General features: G+C 37.6%; 1 protein-coding gene across 4 annotated transcripts in view; it reads right to left on the reverse strand.

Moving 5' to 3' along the window:
• Positions 1-17,182, reverse strand: part of Sbf2 (SET binding factor 2) — a 319,861-nt gene that overhangs the window by 201,133 nt on the left and 101,546 nt on the right. For all 4 annotated transcript variants that reach the window (XM_051192671.1, XM_051192670.1, XM_051192673.1 and 1 more), the window contains exon 3: positions 522-659. In XM_051192671.1, the coding sequence (XP_051048628.1) occupies positions 522-659 (138 nt within the window). The remainder of the gene's footprint in view (positions 1-521; positions 660-17,182) is intronic.

The raw sequence follows: 17,182 nt of genomic DNA on the forward strand, positions 1-17,182 counted from the left end.
ACTATCCCTCACACTCAGAATATGAACCCCTGCTCATTCCTCATCCCTGAACTTCCATAAATAGCCCAACATTTTGTCATTGATATTTCTGCTTAAATTAGAGAAATTAAACTAGTTGCCTGAAAACTAGGAACTTAATCACTGGTCTAAAAGAGGAGGGACTGTAAATTTCTTCAGTGCTTGGATATGGATTTCAGAGAGTAACAATAATGTGAAACACTGTGATAAATTGTGTCCCATGAAGTATGTGTAGGAGAACTGTGATAGTTTACCACCAAAGGTAACTAATCTTAGTAACTACTTCACAGATACATTAATTCAAATATGACCACTATTTTAAATTAGGACAGTTAAACTGCCAATTTCTATTTCATTGCTCCTTCTCCAACATTAAACATATACAATCCTCAAGCTTTTTAGAGGACAGCATGAAATTTTCAATTTTAACAATAACAAATATTGACTGTAAAAGATTCTGTAATGCCATCTATCCCCATCCTTGGATAGGGAAGTTTCTTTACCTGGAGATTGATCTCTGCCTCATAGAAAGTTAGGCACGAGCAGTAATGTCGATCTGAGTCGATATCTGTTAGGACCACCACAAAGAATGTTGGCTGTTTCCGCTCTCTGGACAGATGCCACCCACCAGGCTGACAAAACTGAAAGGATAGCAAGAGGGACAGTCACATTTTAAAATAAAAATAAAAATTTACCATTTGTTAATACATAAAAATATTAAACATAACATTGTCGTTTCAACTATATAATTGAGGGGCTATGAAAATGGCTCACAGGGTAAGTAGTGCTTGCTTCAACCCTAACACTCATATAAAGAAAGTCAAGGGTGATCACACATGCCTGACATCTCAGCACTAGAAAGCAGACAGGGATCCTAGAAGTTCACTGATCAGCCAGTCTAACCCATTGGTGAGCTCCTGATTCAGAGAGACTATGATTCAAAAAATAAGCTAGAAATCAATAAAAGTACATGCTATTGACCTCTGGCTTCCATACATGCAGGTGTGGGCACACACATATACATGTATCACATGCAAATTTATCTATTTGATATAGTATGCTACAACAGATAATATAAAAAATCCATATACAGATTCATAGCTATGAAAACATTCACCAAATTGTTCCATAGATATCATTCTGCAATGCCAATCCACTTTTGGCATATATAGGAACATAGCATCAAATATTAAAATAAATATGGTACAAGCTGGGGATGAAGGCAGGTGACCAGCAAGAGAAGTGCAAAGGAAAGAAATGACAGTAGAGGATGAATAAAGATGAAGTGGAATGATGGGCATGTATGAAACATCACTTCTTTGTGTGCTGCCCAAAACATTATTCAGTTTTTATTATTCCAAAAGATAATTTTTAAAGTCAGTGGGGGAAGGGGATTGTAGAAATAGCTCAGTGGTTGAGTGCTTGCTGTTTAACCAGACCACCAAAGTTCAGACTCCAGCACCCTTGTAACAAGTATGGTCTCCCACATACCGGTAACCCCCATACTGCTACAAGGAGAGATAAAAGGCACTGCTGAGGCTTGCAAGCAAATAAATAAATACATAAAAAAAATAAACAAAAAAACAGGTTTCAGAATCGGGGAAAGACCTTGCCTCAAAGGAATATTACAGAGAATGATAAAGGAAGATATCCCACACCTTCTTCTGGTCTCTGCACCCATCGTTATGTACATGTTTGCACATACAAGTGGGCACATATACCATACATGCATATATCACACACATTAAAAACAATAAAATGTAATCATTAAAAATTATTGTAGATTCTGACATGTGAGTAAATTATGTGAATAATACTCTTTTATAGTCTTTACAATCCATTAACATGTAGGACACTGAGCCAAAAATTCCTGAGAATCATAGTTTTATGGCAAGTGGTTGTTAGCACGTAACTAACCTTGGATTGTACTCCAGGGTAGAAGAAAGGCATAGCTGTGGTCCCACCAAAAAGTTTATTCAGATTATAACAAGCTCAGAAATGTCTTGGCTTTGGAGGCTGTCCTGGCTCTTGTAGATTAGGCTAGTCTCAACTCACAGAGATCTGCCTGCTTCTGCCTCCTGAGTGCTGGGATCAAAGGCGTGCGCCACCATTCGTGCACCACCATTGCCGGCTTATTTGTTTTTCTATGCTTGGATGGTTTCATAGATGGACATGCTGAATTTTAGTCTCTTTCATACATACACCTGTTACCTCTCTCTCTCTCTGAAACCCTTCTTCCTAACAGTCTCATCTTGTAAAGTGACTCAGAATCAGACCTAAGAGGCCTGGTATTGGTTGAAAATAATAAAAGTTGCACATTCACCATCACCAGGTGTACTATTACCACTTATTTGACAAACTACTAGTCTGATATAAAGCAAATAAGTTCTATGAATAAATAGCAGATACATATATGCTCATGGGGTATATAGTTCAGTTTCATTAGCAGACTGTTAGGTGTGGAAAAGTGCATACCCAGGAGTATTAGTTATCTTTATTGAATTTTAAATGCTACTAAGGGTTCAAAAAGGAATTAAAAATGGTATTTCTGTTCTCATTTTGTCAAATATAAAACTTATAAAACTGAAGTTACCAGTCAGAGAATAATTAACAAATAACAAAGTAACCTTTTTAGAACAAACAGACTTATAAGAAGGGGACTTGGGTATTTTTCAATACCTGAAAACAGAAAAAGCAACTATGTCCAGTTTTCTCATTTTTCTTATACATACAGAGAATATAAGAATTTAACAGAATGACAAGGTTCATGGTTTACTTGAACTAAACTGAATGATCCTTTCAAAGATGGCAAACTAAGGTCTTTGGACAATGGTCACACTGAGCATCTCTGGTAAGTTAGCCTTCATCCACATCTGTAAAATCATACTTTGCTGACCTGTAAAAGGGGTGTATGCCATCATTAAACTAAAATAATAAGTGTGTCCCTTTTAAAAGTCTTCAAGGAGCTGGAGAGATAACTCAGTGTTTAAGAACACTGGTTGCTCTTCCAGAGGACATGGGTTCAATTCCCATCACCCACATGGCAGCTAACAAGTGTCTGTAACTCCAATATATAACACCTCACACAGGCATACATGCAGGCAAAACACCAATGTAAACAAAAACTAATTATTTTAAAACAAAATCAAAGCAAAAAGGCTGGGCAATGGTAGTGCATGCCTTTAATCCCAACACTTAAAAGACAGAGGAAAGCAGATCTCTGTGAGTTCGAGGCCAGCCTGATCTACAGCATGAGTTCCAGGACAGCCAAGACTAAAACACAGAAACTGTATCTTGGGGGCATGGAGGAGAAGGAAAAAAAAAAAAAAACAAAAAAACCCAAACCTAAAACAAAACATGAAACATCCAAAGGGAAAAGACTGTAAGACTTCCTCAGTCACTCAAATAGTCCTATTTCTGTTGCTTACATCACAACAAGAATTGTGGGATTAAAAGGTACTAACCTTAAAATTCAGGGAAATTCAAAGGATCATTTTCAATTAGGTAAGTATTTCTTCCTAATTCTATTTAATGTAACCAGAGCTAAGAAAACAATGGTACTTTATGGTTAGCTTGGTTAGATAGTTTTAACAAGCTTTTCAGAAAAAAACTTGCCAATAGTTTCTATACACTAGTTACTTGTGGGGTCCCTTATTTCAAATATAAAATTATAACTACACAAAGGAATTATTTTAATTTATGCATTGGAAAATAACATCAGACTCAAGCTTTACAGGAAAATATGAATCTATATTCTCATATGAAATACATGAGTACATAAATATCCAATTAATAAAGTTTATACAACTGAGTATAAAAAATGATGTTTTCAAAGCATGAAAATATGATTACAAATGTATGTTTACTGTATCACAGCAAAGCAATACAGCATTTGGGGATCGAGATATGATCCTAATACATAATGAGAAGTTATTTCCTTTAGGATCTGGATTTGAAAAGCAATAATGATAATCGGCTTAGTCATTTTAATTCTTCACAATGTATGCCAAAGAACCAATAAGCAAGGAGAGAATAGACATTACAATTCTTAAACCTAGGCTCCAGTCACATTTCTGACAGGAATGTGAGAGAATATTTAGACAGTTGGGAAAAGGGTAGTCACTAAAAAGACAATGAACAGAATGATAAGCATTAAACAAATAGAAGAAATGCAGGGTTTTATATTCCCTAGTGTCTTTACTGGCAAAAAAAGAGAACAATTGCTATCACAGGTGCAAACTTAAAATGCTTGGAACTGACTGACAACAATTAGACTTACAGTTTGGCTGCCTTCAAATAGCTGAGAAGCATACATATCTAGAACTACATTATCAAAGAAGATACTACATAAACTGACCAAAAACAAAACAAACAAACAAAAAAATCTACTTTTTGTCACACACACATGGGTAGATGCAACAAAATATGTCTCAACATTTTCCTGTGGTTATATTTCATTTATGATCTAATAAAGCTTGCCTAAATAAAGATCAGAGTTCAGACAGAGCTAAACCACTAGTTAGCCAAACATCTAGTTAAGAGCTAAGCCAGTAGTTATCCACAGAGGACAGGCAGTGATGGTCACATCTTTAATCCCAGCACTCAGGAGGCAGATGGATCTCTGTAAGTTCAAAGCCACCCTGAACAACATCAGAGTAAATCAGTCTAAAGGAGAAATAGAGCTCACACCTTTAGTCCCAGCACTACAGAAAAAACAATGCAGCGGCTCAGTACAGTCTCTGTGAATCTTAGGAGCAATGCAGTCGAGTCTGAGGTTCAGTGGATCTTCCCTTGGGTCTGAACACTGGAAGAGGTGAGAACTCTCAAGTGGCTGGCCACCTTGCTTCTCTGATCTTCAGCTTTAACCCCGATATCTGTCTCTGAGTTTTTATTATTCATGCTACATCCCCCTTCTGTCTTGACCTCATCACTTCACACAAATTAGGTCCATGAAAATATTACAATGTATCTGGGAATACCTAAGCAGGGCATTCCTTGTTAATCTAAAGTTTCCCTGGCATAGCTTAGCAACTGGTACTCAAGGGGGCAAAGTTAGGAGCTTTCAGTGCTCAGTACCCCTAATTTCTGCAATGCATTACAAACTCTTTGTTTCATTACCCAAACATTAGAAGTAGATCAAGTTCAAGAAAACAGCTCAACTATCTATAAACTAAAGTATAAATATAGAAGACCTCATATTTGTAAAAGCATTATGCACAAAAAGGGCATGGAGTGTGGAGTTCCAGAGGGATAGCCATAGTCACCTTGGTCCCATAAACATGCATGTTTGTATATTAAAGCTAATCTTTTTGCTGGTTTTCATTTTGTTCAATTAAATTAAGAACAGGATAATTTAATGGTACCTAATAATGTATTAAAGAGCTATTAAAATAATGAGTTGAAAACCAGAGACTTTGTATCTGTAAAAACACTAACAAAATGCCATTAACCAGTAGCCCTGGATTCCCACCCCCATAGCTGAACTCTCCCTTATCCGAAAGGTGGCTAATGAGTTGGGCCCAGATTCATCTTACTTTGGGCAGGTCCTTACTCAGTAGGCAATGCAACTAACAACTTACTTTGATTGGTATAGTCTGCTCAATGCTGTGCTGAAGCCGGCTCTTTCTTAGCTGGAAATTGGCTTACGATGATCAGGCAGAAGCTCAAGCACCAACGAACCTCTTAATGTTCCAGTGATCCTTGACATGCGCACTGGATGAAATAACTTTGTTCATTCTGTCCATCAGGCACAGATTGGCCATCAAGCCTACTACAAACTGATTTCTGTTCTGACCTTCAAGGCTCTTAAGGCATGCACCCCACAGGACCCTTCAGCATACTTCCACAATCTTATTCAACATGTGTCAATGAGGCAATGGAGCAGAGTAGACTTGGGCCCCACTAGGAAAATGGTAATCAAACAATTGGTTTGGGAAATGCTTAATGCCCCCACCTGCAATGTGGTTGCAGCAGTCTGCAATGAGGACATTTACAAGTGGGTACTGGACACAAGAGATCTTAACCCCAGTAAGGTCCCATTGCTGGCCTCACTGCTTTCCTGGATGCCCTTCTTACAGACAGGCAGCATGCTGACAACATACCCAAGGGCACCAAGTAGATAGAACTTGCTGGCGATGTGACAAATGAGGCCATCTACAGGATGATTGCTCCCAAGAAAATCTAGGACCTGATGCTCCAGATGCAGTAAGGGATTTTACTGGGCAAAGAATTGCATATCACAGCCTGCCTAAGCACCTGACCCTTTAAACTGTACTGGGGTGCTCATCACCTTTTTATTATAACTAATACTAAAATACAGAAAATATTACAGGAATCTTTGGAGATATTTATCAATATTCTTTATGGAACTATGACATTTTGTAAAGTATGTATAATCTAACACAAAAAAAGTTTAATTATCCTTGAGATACTTTTCTAAGGTTGTGCAACTGCAAGAATATTTTAGTTTTGTGGCATATTTCTAAGGAAAATTTTACAACTGATTTAAAAAAATATTATTATAGAGCTAAAGAGATGGTCCAGTAAGAAGAGCTTTGCTGTTCTTTCAGAAAACCCAGGTTTAGTTCTAGCATCCATGTGGTGGTTCACAAAAATCCCTACTCCAGTTCCAGAGGAATCAGATACCTTCTTCTGGTCCTGGCACTGCATACAATGTGTATATACACAAATACAGGTACAAAACACACACATAAAATTTTAAATTCTTTTAAAAAAATTAAATAAGGTCTTACGAAATACAAACCAAAGAAAAATTGCCTTGCTAAGTAAATTAACAAAAAATTTTAAGAGACTAAACTATGTCAGAGGAGGGTTAGACATATGCTCTATTCTTTGTATATATTTTTCCAAGTTCAGAAAAAAGTACAATAAACAGTTTCAAAGGGTAGCCAACTTAAGACTTTGCAACTCAAACCTTTTATTATAAAATGACGGAAGTCACATAGATGCTTAACTTCAGCAAGGACCTTTCGATGAAGCATATTTTATAGCAACTACCCAGAACTCATTGATTAAATGAAACTTAAAAAGTGTGTAACCCTACACAACTTTTAACATTTTTTTTTATTATTTTTTACATTCCAATCCCAGTTCTCCCTCCCTTCTCTCCTCCCACTCCCACACTTGCCCCCTCAACCACCCATCTGCTCCTCAGAGAAGGTAAGACCTCCCCTAGAAAGTCTACTAAGTCTGTCCTATCATCTAGTTGAGGCATCTCTCCACCCCCAAAGCCCACTAATGGGCTCCACTAAGTAAGTTTGTGCACTAGTGTTAGATCTTGGACCCACATCCGGTGGTCTCATATATTGTTCCAGTCGCACCATTGTTACCTATATTAAAGGAGTCTAGCTTGGTCTTATGAAGGTTCCCCATTTGTCAGACCTGAGTCAGTGGTCTCTCACTAGCTTGGGTCAGCTGATTCTTGACTCCTTTGTTCATATTATCACTGATCCCTCACCAGGAGCTTGGCCAATCGGTTAGCTATGGATTTCTGAATCTGCTTCCATCTGTTTCTGGAAGAGGGTTCTAGCTTTTTTGAGGTTGCAGATTGTAGGCTGGATATCTTTTGCTTTATGTCTGGGGTCCACTTATGAGTGGGTACATACTGTATTTGTCTTTCTAGGTCTGGATTACCTGACTCATGATGGCTTTTTCTAGTTCTGGCCATTTGCCTGCGAATTTTAGGATTCCATTGTTTTTTGGCACTGGAGTAGTACTCCACTGTGTAAACATACTACATTTTCTTCATCCATTCTTTGGTTGAGGAGCATCTAGGCTGTTTCCAAGACCTGACTATTATGAATAATGCTATGAACATAGTTGAGCAATGTCCTTGTGGTGTGAATGTGCCTCGTTTGGGTATATGCCCAAAAGTGGTATTTCAGGGTCTTGAGGTAGGTTGATCCCTAATTTTCTGAGAAATAACCACACTGATTTCCACAGTGGATATACAAGTTTGTATACCCACCAGTAATGGAAGAGTGTTTCCTTTCTTCAAATCCTCTCCAGCATAAGCTGTCATTGGTATTTTTGATCTTAGCCATTCTGACAGGTGCAAGATGGTGTCTCAAAGTGGTTTTGATTTGCATTTCCCTGATGACTAAGGATGTTGAACATTTCCTGCCATTTGACATTGTTCTGTCAAGAACTCTCTGCTTAGATCTACACTCCATTTTTTAATTGGATTATTTAGTAATTTGATGTCTAGTTTCTTGAGTTCTTTGTATATTTCGGAGATCAGCCCTTTTTCAGGTGTGGAGTTGGTAAAGATCTTTTCCCATTCCATAGGAAGTTGTTTTGTCCCATTCCATAAGGAGTTGTTTTATCTTGTTAACTGTGTCCTTTGCTTTACAGAAGTTTCTCATTTCAGGAGGCCTCATTTATTAATTGTTGCTCTCAGAGTCTGTGCTACTGGTGTTCTACTTAGGAAGTGGTCTCCTGTGCTTATGTATGCAAGTGTATTTCCTACTTTCTCTTCTATGAGATTTAGTGTGGATGGATTTTTATTGAAGTCTTTGAACCATTTTGACTTGAGTTTTGTGTGTGGCAATAGATATGGACCTATTTTCATTCTTCTACATGTTGACAGCCAGTTATATCAGCACCATTTGCTAAATACGCTTTCTTTTCCTGTTTTATAGTTTTAGCTTCTTTGTCAAAAATTAGATGTTCATAGGTGTGTGGATTGATATCAGCATCTTCAATTCTATTCCACTGGTCCACCTTTCTGTTGTTATGCCAAGCTGTTTTCATTACTATAGCTCTGGTGTATCCTGGCTGTCCTGGAACTCACTCTGTAAACCAGCCTAATCTTGAACTCATAGAGATCTGCCTGCTCCTGCCTCCTGAGTACTGAGCCCAATGGATTAGTTTTCTTTTGTAACATTAAGTTATTTCACATATCTTTCACAAGCTCTATAAGATACTTATTAAAACTGTAGTCACTCAGAACAAAATTTTATAAATAACTTCAATGGAACAAAGAATCATAACATCAATACTTTGTATATTTTAAAAATTAAGATTATAAAAAGTTGGCATTTGACAGTCTTTTAAGACCAACAAATCTCATTCCTTGAAATGTACTCTTTTAAAAGTCAGAAACATATATGCATAATGTCCCAGAAAGGAACTTTTAATAGAAATTTAAAATTAGCATTAGTCATATAAATTCCTTGGATTTTCAGGAAATTTAAATTTTTTCTTGCTTAAATAGAGGAAATAAGGTGCATCCCATTTTAATACTTCTTCCTTTCTGGTAAACTACAAACACTGGAATTTTACTCATTTCCTGGATAACAAACAGAAAGTATGCTATCACTTGGGGCTTTTCCACTCATAATTCCATTACCATGTTCTCAAACAAAAAAATATCAGTATAATATTGCCAATTAACTTCTCCACAAAGATTATACATAATATGGTCTAAGAGCTACATATATAATTTGTAATAGAGCATTGTCCCATATGTGCAAGGTTCTGGGTTCCATCCCTAGAACTACTGAAGAAATAAAAAAGGTTTAAGCATCTGTGACTACAACATAATATGAAGTCATTAACAAGTCTTTATTCGGTTGTTGTTTGTAGGAGGGCCTCCCATAATAAAGGTCACCTTAAGAAAAATAAAGTTGGTTTAATATATATTTACATGTGTTTCCTATACTTTTCATTAATAGGAATTAAAATTATCTGATATATTCCACTTTTAGATGAAAATATTAAATTTCTTACTAAACGAAAATTAAGGGGGAATACTTTAACAAATGACTTACAAGAAAAATACATCAAAGAAAGAGAAAACTATAGATTAAGAAATATTTAAAGCCCCCAGGAGGCCGAGGCAGGAAAATCTTTGAATTCCAGGCCAGCCTGGTCTACAGAGCAAATTCCCAGACAATCAGGGCTACACAGAGAATCATGTTCTTGAAAAACATAAGAATGCGGGGGGGGGGGAGAGAAATAATAGTTAAAATACATATCTTCTAAATGCATGTATTGCCATTGTGCCATTCTTTAGATGATAATTCAAATAAAACCACCATGGAAAGACAGTAAAAGAATAACATTCACAGACATATACAAACAGATATGTGAAGATTAAATGTTTGACCTCTTATTTGTTAGGTATGATGATGACAGTGTAGTTTTTTAAAGTTTTTTGGGTTTCAGAAATACATACTGATCCTCAGGTGTGGTAGTATACACATGTAATCTAAGCACTCAGGAGATACAGATAGAAGGATCATGAGTTCAAGGCCAGAAAAGCCTAGGCTACATAGTGAGATCTTCTCTCCCCTTTTCCCCTACAAGTCAACATGCAGAAATATTTATGGATAAGATGTTATTAAAATAAATTATACAGAATGATTTTGAGACATGAAGATGGCAAACTCAAAATTAGCCTTGTCTACAGAAGAGTTCCATATCTCAAAATAAATTTTTGTTGTTGTTTTCTTTAAGAACATAGAAAAATTAGGGGCTGAGGAGATGGCTCAAAAGGTAAGAGCACTTTCTGCACCTATACAGGAACTGGGTTCAATTTCCAGATCCCATATGGTATGGCCCACAGTGGTCTATAATTCCAGTCCCAAGGGATTTTATGCCCTCCTCAGACCCCAGAAACACACATGGTGCACAGACACATCAAGGCAAAACACTCGTGTACATAAAATGAATTTCAAATTTCAGTTATAAAAAGGACATAGATTAAAATATCAAAACACAGAACAGTGACTCCCTTTTTCACATGGGGGTTGTTTACTTTTTTGTGTTTTGTTTGAAATGGAGGACTGAACCTAGGATATCACACATGCTGAGCAAATGCTCCACCACTGAACTATCAATCTAGTCTCTTAACAGAATGAAACTCCCTTACTATAAACATTATGGCAATTTACCAGATGTATTAAAAAGAGTTCATAAAGAAGGCTAAATGTGATTATCTCATGACTTTTGCCACCATACAGTTAAGAAGTAGGTCCTGGTTTGACCCCTAATTTAGAATATTATTTGGGTAAAATTTCCTAATTTCTCTGAACCTCAATCTTTCTTGAATACAAAATATCTCTCACTTCACACTTAGTATTAAATATGCATGTACATATTTGCACATGCAAATATGCATAGTGCCCAGTGCTGAAATAGTAATGCTATCGAGCTGGCTAATCACAGTTGATGTATTCAGTTTTACAAGTAATCAGTATTGTTTTCACTGTTATTAATATTACATAAAGGAACAGGAGAGGGTTGACAAATGAAACCTACCAAACTTGGGGACCGAGTCACAACCAGTTGAATAATAGAGGGAACAGAGGAACTGTTTTTTCAAAGGAAGAGAGAGAGAGAGAGAGAGAGAGAGAGAGAGAGAGAGAGAGAGAGAGAGAGAGAATATATGTTGGGAATATAAATGATGGTGACCCTCATGCTAAAAGGAACTGATCCAATTAGTCTATTGAGAAACTACCACATGCCACCCTCAGTCTCCAGAACTGAAAACACAATTAGACAGATGAAGCCTTTCCCCTTCACTTCACTATCTGGTATTTTCTGGTGATTTCAATGACACATGGTTATTAACTTATACATAAAAATAATTCAAAAAACATGTGGACTTAAAAATATATAAACAGTAGCTTTCTATTCTATAAACAAAGGCAAGGATTTATGAATGGCCACATCTCTTAGAATCTGTTCTCTTCCTTGGTACCTGATGAACAATTCACTCACATAAACATCAGAAAACACCTACATCAAATTATCCCTCAGACACCAAAGACCAAATAAAATAAATCCCCAAGTATAATTCAAACCACAGACAAGATTTCAGTGCAAAAATTAACTAAGCTATGCTGTAAATGCTGACTGGTTGGAATAGATGTCACTTTGAAATACAGGACACTTTAGAACCTGTGATTTGGAAATGACTCAAAACATACAGCTAAAGAGAACTAATGAAATATGATTCGAACAGTTCAAATTTGTTAGTTTTAGTTCACATGAGCTTCATAAAAATGTTTGGTATGAAATGTTAACACTGTTTTTGATAAGACCTGTCTAAACAAGATGGGTTCTATTTACCAAAACAGAAACAATATTTTAGCTTGATTTGGGCAATTGGATAACTTTAGAAGCTATCATCTGTCAGTCACCAGAATGTTTACTGCTTGTTTACTTAATGCAGCCCTTCTGAGAAAGGCATTTGTAGAATACTTTCTGCCTGCTAAATATTATTGTTAGAAGCAACAACCAGAGATGGCTATCTAGTTAAGCTGTTTGTCTTCATCCCTTGAAAAAAAATTTAGAACAAACAGAACAAAATGTTCTACTCCAAAAGCTCATTCTGAATGTATCTGGATGATAGCAAATGGGTGTTTCTTTGGAACTTCAGAGGTAACAACATTTGAAACAGAGCCTGGAAAAAGACACTTTTTAATGTTATATTATTGAAACTAAAACATATAAGAAAGAAACTTCCATTGAAACAGCAACATCAAAATTAGTTGCTCACAGATAGAGACTGACTGTCGCAATAGAGGCATGTCTCAAGCCAGACATCAGAACCCAGAAAAACCAAGATGAAAAGAAAATAGTCTTCAATTCCATTCACTCACTTACTGCCACATAATTATACACTTCAAATAGTAAATTTTATGTTGTACATATTTGAACTAAATTACACATAGACACGGTGAAAGAAGAGTCAGCAGGCACAAGCTACTTACCAACATGGGAATACACAATATTATTTTAAAATGAAAAATATAAAACTATTATAATTGAAGCCAGGTATGGTAACACACAACTGTAATCCTAACACTCAGAGACAAGGGGGTAGGAGGCTAGCTAAAGGCTCAAGAATAGCCTGGTCTATACAGTAAATTGTAGGGTAACCATGGTGACACTGTGAGACCTATTTAAAAAGAAAGACAAAGAAAAAGCACCTCAAACCAATTGCCCTCTTACCTAAACCCTTGGAATTAGGCAGATATGTTAAACCAAATGCAACCTTTTTCCTCTTGAATTCTTGGATCTAAAAAAATCTATGAACAGGAACATTAACTGCAATTCTGACATAACAAAAAAGAAATAGCATTTCAAAATGAATACTGTAAAACCATCAGCAGATCTAAGGAGTGATATAATCACTAAATCATTAAATGTAATCCATTATTTAAGCAAACTGAAAGATGAAAAGCACATGATCATCTCCTTAGATGCAGAAAAGACTTTTGACAAAGTTTAATCCTTCATGATAAAAGTCTAGGAGGTAGTTGACAGTAACCTCATAGCCAACTTCAACTTAAATGGAGAAAAACTCAAAGCAATTCCATTAAAATCAAGAACAAGACAAGGCTGTCCATTCTCTTCACATCCATTAAAAAATATAGAACTTGAAGTCTTAGCTAGAGCAGTAAGACAACTAAAAGAGATCAGAGGTAGATAAATTAAAAAGGAAGAAGTCAAAGTATCTTTATTTGCAGATGATACAGTATGCATAAATGACCCTAAAATTTTCCCCGGGGGAATCCATACAGCTGATAAACTCGCTTAGCAGAGTAACTGGATACAAAATTAACTCATACACAAAAAAATCAGTAGCCCTCCTATATAAAAATGACAAAACAAATGAGAAAGAAAGCAGGGAAACAACATCTTTCACAATATTGTCAAACTCTAACCAAGCAAGTAAAAGACTTATAGAATAAAAACTTTTTAATATTGAAGAAAGAAATTGAAGAGTTCCCCCCACCTCCATTCCATTCTTATCCACTCTCTTTCTGTCTCCCCTTAAACAAAGAGATATCTAAGGGATAATAACGAAAAAAAAAAGTGAAATATAATAAACAAAAAACAGAATAGGACAAAACAAAAAGAACCCAAGAAAAGGCACATAAAACAGATACAGATAAACACACTCATTTGCACACTCAAGATTACTAATGAAACACAAAACTGGACAGGAAGTGTAAGTATTCAGGCATCTGTACTGGCCTGTCCTTGTAGTTCTGACAGGATATGCCCTCAGCTGCAGCCACTAAGACCACCACCTGTACATAGTCACTATGTTCCCTTTTAAAAGGACCCTGCTCACCTCCCATCCTTTTTCTCTTTCCCTCCTTTTTTTCTTAATTAAAAAACAAAAAACAAAACAAACAAACAAAAAAAAAAAAAAACCTCTGCTTGAACTCTGTCACATGGTATCTTTCTCAAGCTGAATTTTTAAAAATTACAACTGGTGCCACTATGATGAACAGGTTTATGATGGAGAAATGGGAAAGAAGGAGAAGCCAAGCAATTCATAAATTGTGGAAAGAAGCAAAACTGAAGATGCAAAGGCAGTGAGGAACAAGTTGATATGGGTGGCCTACATACCACCTGGAGCCATGTGCTTCCAGAGAGGGCCATGTCTGGGTGGCCCTATGTAAGCAGGGGTCTATGTTGATGTCTGTGGCCCATGTTGCCACCAAAAGCCATGGATGCTCATGGTCTGGGCCACCACCCTAGGCCATGTTGATGTCTGAGGGCCATTCTACCAATGGGGCCATACTAATATGAGTGGCCTGCTCTATCACCTGAGGCCATGGTGGTGTCTAGTCTAAGCTTCAGGCCAGGGTCATGTGTGGGTTGGTGGCATCTGGGGTCAGAGTTGATGTGCATTACCCATGTGTAAGGAGTAGGTTTTTCCACCCGCCGCTGGTTTTGTCCTGCCGCTGTGTCTGCCCCAATTAATGCACAGAGACTCTCTATTAGATATAATGCTGTTGACCAGGTACTTGTTTCTTATCAGCTAGCTCTGTTTTAAGTATTAACCCATTTCTGTTAAATATAAGTACTTCCATGTGCTCTAATCTTACTGGGGAATGGGGCAGGTGTCTAGTCTCCCCAGTCTCTCCATCTTGACTCCTCTTCCTCCTTCCTCTTTCCTCCTTGTCTCCTAGTCCCGCCTATCTTGCTTTCTTATTGGCCAACAGTGCTTTATTCATCAACCAGTATGAGAAACATATTTACAGAATGACATCTCCCATCACCCATGTTACCACAGGGAGCCATGAGAGAGCTGGCCTTGGTTGCTCTGCGCACCAGAGAACTGGTCCCACCCCCAATGCCTCAGCTGAAGAGCTGTCTCCCCCTAACCCCCGCCCCCACCCCCAACTGGCACTGGTGGTATGAGAACAGGAAAGCTGGCTACCACCATCAGCTGGGGGAGGCAGTCCCAGTGGGGGCACAAATTGACAACTCAGTTACCTTCCAGGACCAAATCCAGGGCTCTGAGTTGGCACACCCCAACATCTACCCCATATAAAACCTGACGGAGCATGTGAAGGGACTGGTCCTGTGGAACCATAGCTGTGTCACCTTCATGATATCCAAGACAAGTTTCAGTGAGGGTCTAGCATTGATAGTGTACTAGAAGCCAGAGGCCTTGAACTTGACCAACAACTTTTTGCAACAAAAATTTGTAAGTAAAGTTGTTTGGGCAAAAGGGTACACTGCAGGACACACTGCAGTTCCCAAGGCTACTACAAACAGGAACATGTGATGAAGAGGCGGGAAAGATGGAGGAGTGAAACATTTTGTTTTGTTTTAATTTTATTTTGGGGTGAAGTTACAGACATGAATGGACTGGAAAATGTGTGAAACTGGGGTATAGAATGTAAAATTCACAAAGAATCAACAAGAGGAATTACATTTAAAACTAACAAAAAACAAAAACCCCCATGAAACTGGAAGCCATCGTGTATGTGTGTGTGTGTGTGTGTGTACATGCGCATGCACATACACATGCGTGCAATGGACCTGCAATATAATAAAATAAACTTTTATTTCAAAAAGAGAGGGGAAAAAAAGCCCTGACGTGCCATTATGAGACAAGGCACTTCCAAAGATGCCACCAAATTAATTTTCTGTTGTCCATGTCAGATCTTACAAGTAGTTTGTTTCCTCTGTGAGATTCATTTGGAAGAATGTGCAAGTAGTTATCAACTGGAGATAGCTTCTGAGTTAGAGATTTGGAGATGTGTTCACTTCTCCTTTCAGCTCTAGGATCCATCTGGTGCAGACCCCTGCAAGCCCTGTACATGCCTCCTCAGTCTCTGTGAGTTCATATGTGCATCTATCATGCTGACCTAGAAGGTCTTGTTTTCTTGGTGTGCTCTACCCTCTCTGGGCTATCCAAGGGGTGCCCTGAGCCCTGTAGGGAGGGATTTGACAGAGACATTCCATTCAGGGCTGAGTGACCAAGGTCTCTCACTGTCTGGCTGTGGGTCTCTGTTGTTTGTTCCCATTTGCTGCAGGAGGAAGCTTCTCTGATGATGGCTGAGCAAGGTTCTGTAGCAGAATGTCTTAACAGTCATTTTATTGCTATGTTTTTTTGTTTGTTTGATTTTTGCTTTTGTTTTTTAGGACAATAGTATTTGGTTTTACCATAAGTCCCTCAGCTATCTAATCTCAGGTGCCTTGGTCATGAGTTTGTTAGCTTTCTATAGTTGGTGATATTCAGTTTTTGATCAGTGGTAGTAACACAGGATGTAGGGTGCTACTTCAATTTTCCTCTATCTGTTGAGACTTGGTATCTGATATGTGGTCAGTTTTGGAGAAAATTCCCATGAGCTGCTGAGAAGGTATATTCTTTTGTGTTTGGACAAAATGTTCTGTAATATCTGTCAGGTCCGTAATTTACCTGAAAGTATTATTGAATATTTCTTAAAAATTAAAATGGCATAATTGATGACCTTCTGGTATTTGTTTGGGAATAGTGTCTCCATACATAACCATGCTGTTCTCAAGCTGGCACTTTTCCTTCCTCAGCCTTTCAGGTGCTAAGACATAGGAATATGCTACCATGTTGAATACTTATGTTATTTTGTAATAGTGTGAAATCTTGATACACCATAGGAGAAAAAGTAAATATTATTATTGTTGTCACACATAAGTTTCAAATTACATGCAGTAGGAAATACACACGCAAATTAAGAGAATTCTTGTTGGCAGTGGTAGCACACACCTTTAGCCCCAGCACTCAGGAGGCAGAAGCAGGCAGATCTGTGTGAGTTTGAGGCCAGCCTGGGCTACAGAGGGAGCTCCAGGACAATCAGAGCTACACAGAGAAACACTGTCTCTAAAAACATAAACAACAACAAAAAGT

The sequence above is a fragment of the Phodopus roborovskii genome, unplaced genomic scaffold (assembly GCF_943737965.1).
Source record: "Phodopus roborovskii unplaced genomic scaffold, PHOROB, whole genome shotgun sequence".
In the NCBI taxonomy this organism is placed as follows: domain Eukaryota; kingdom Metazoa; phylum Chordata; class Mammalia; order Rodentia; family Cricetidae; genus Phodopus; species Phodopus roborovskii.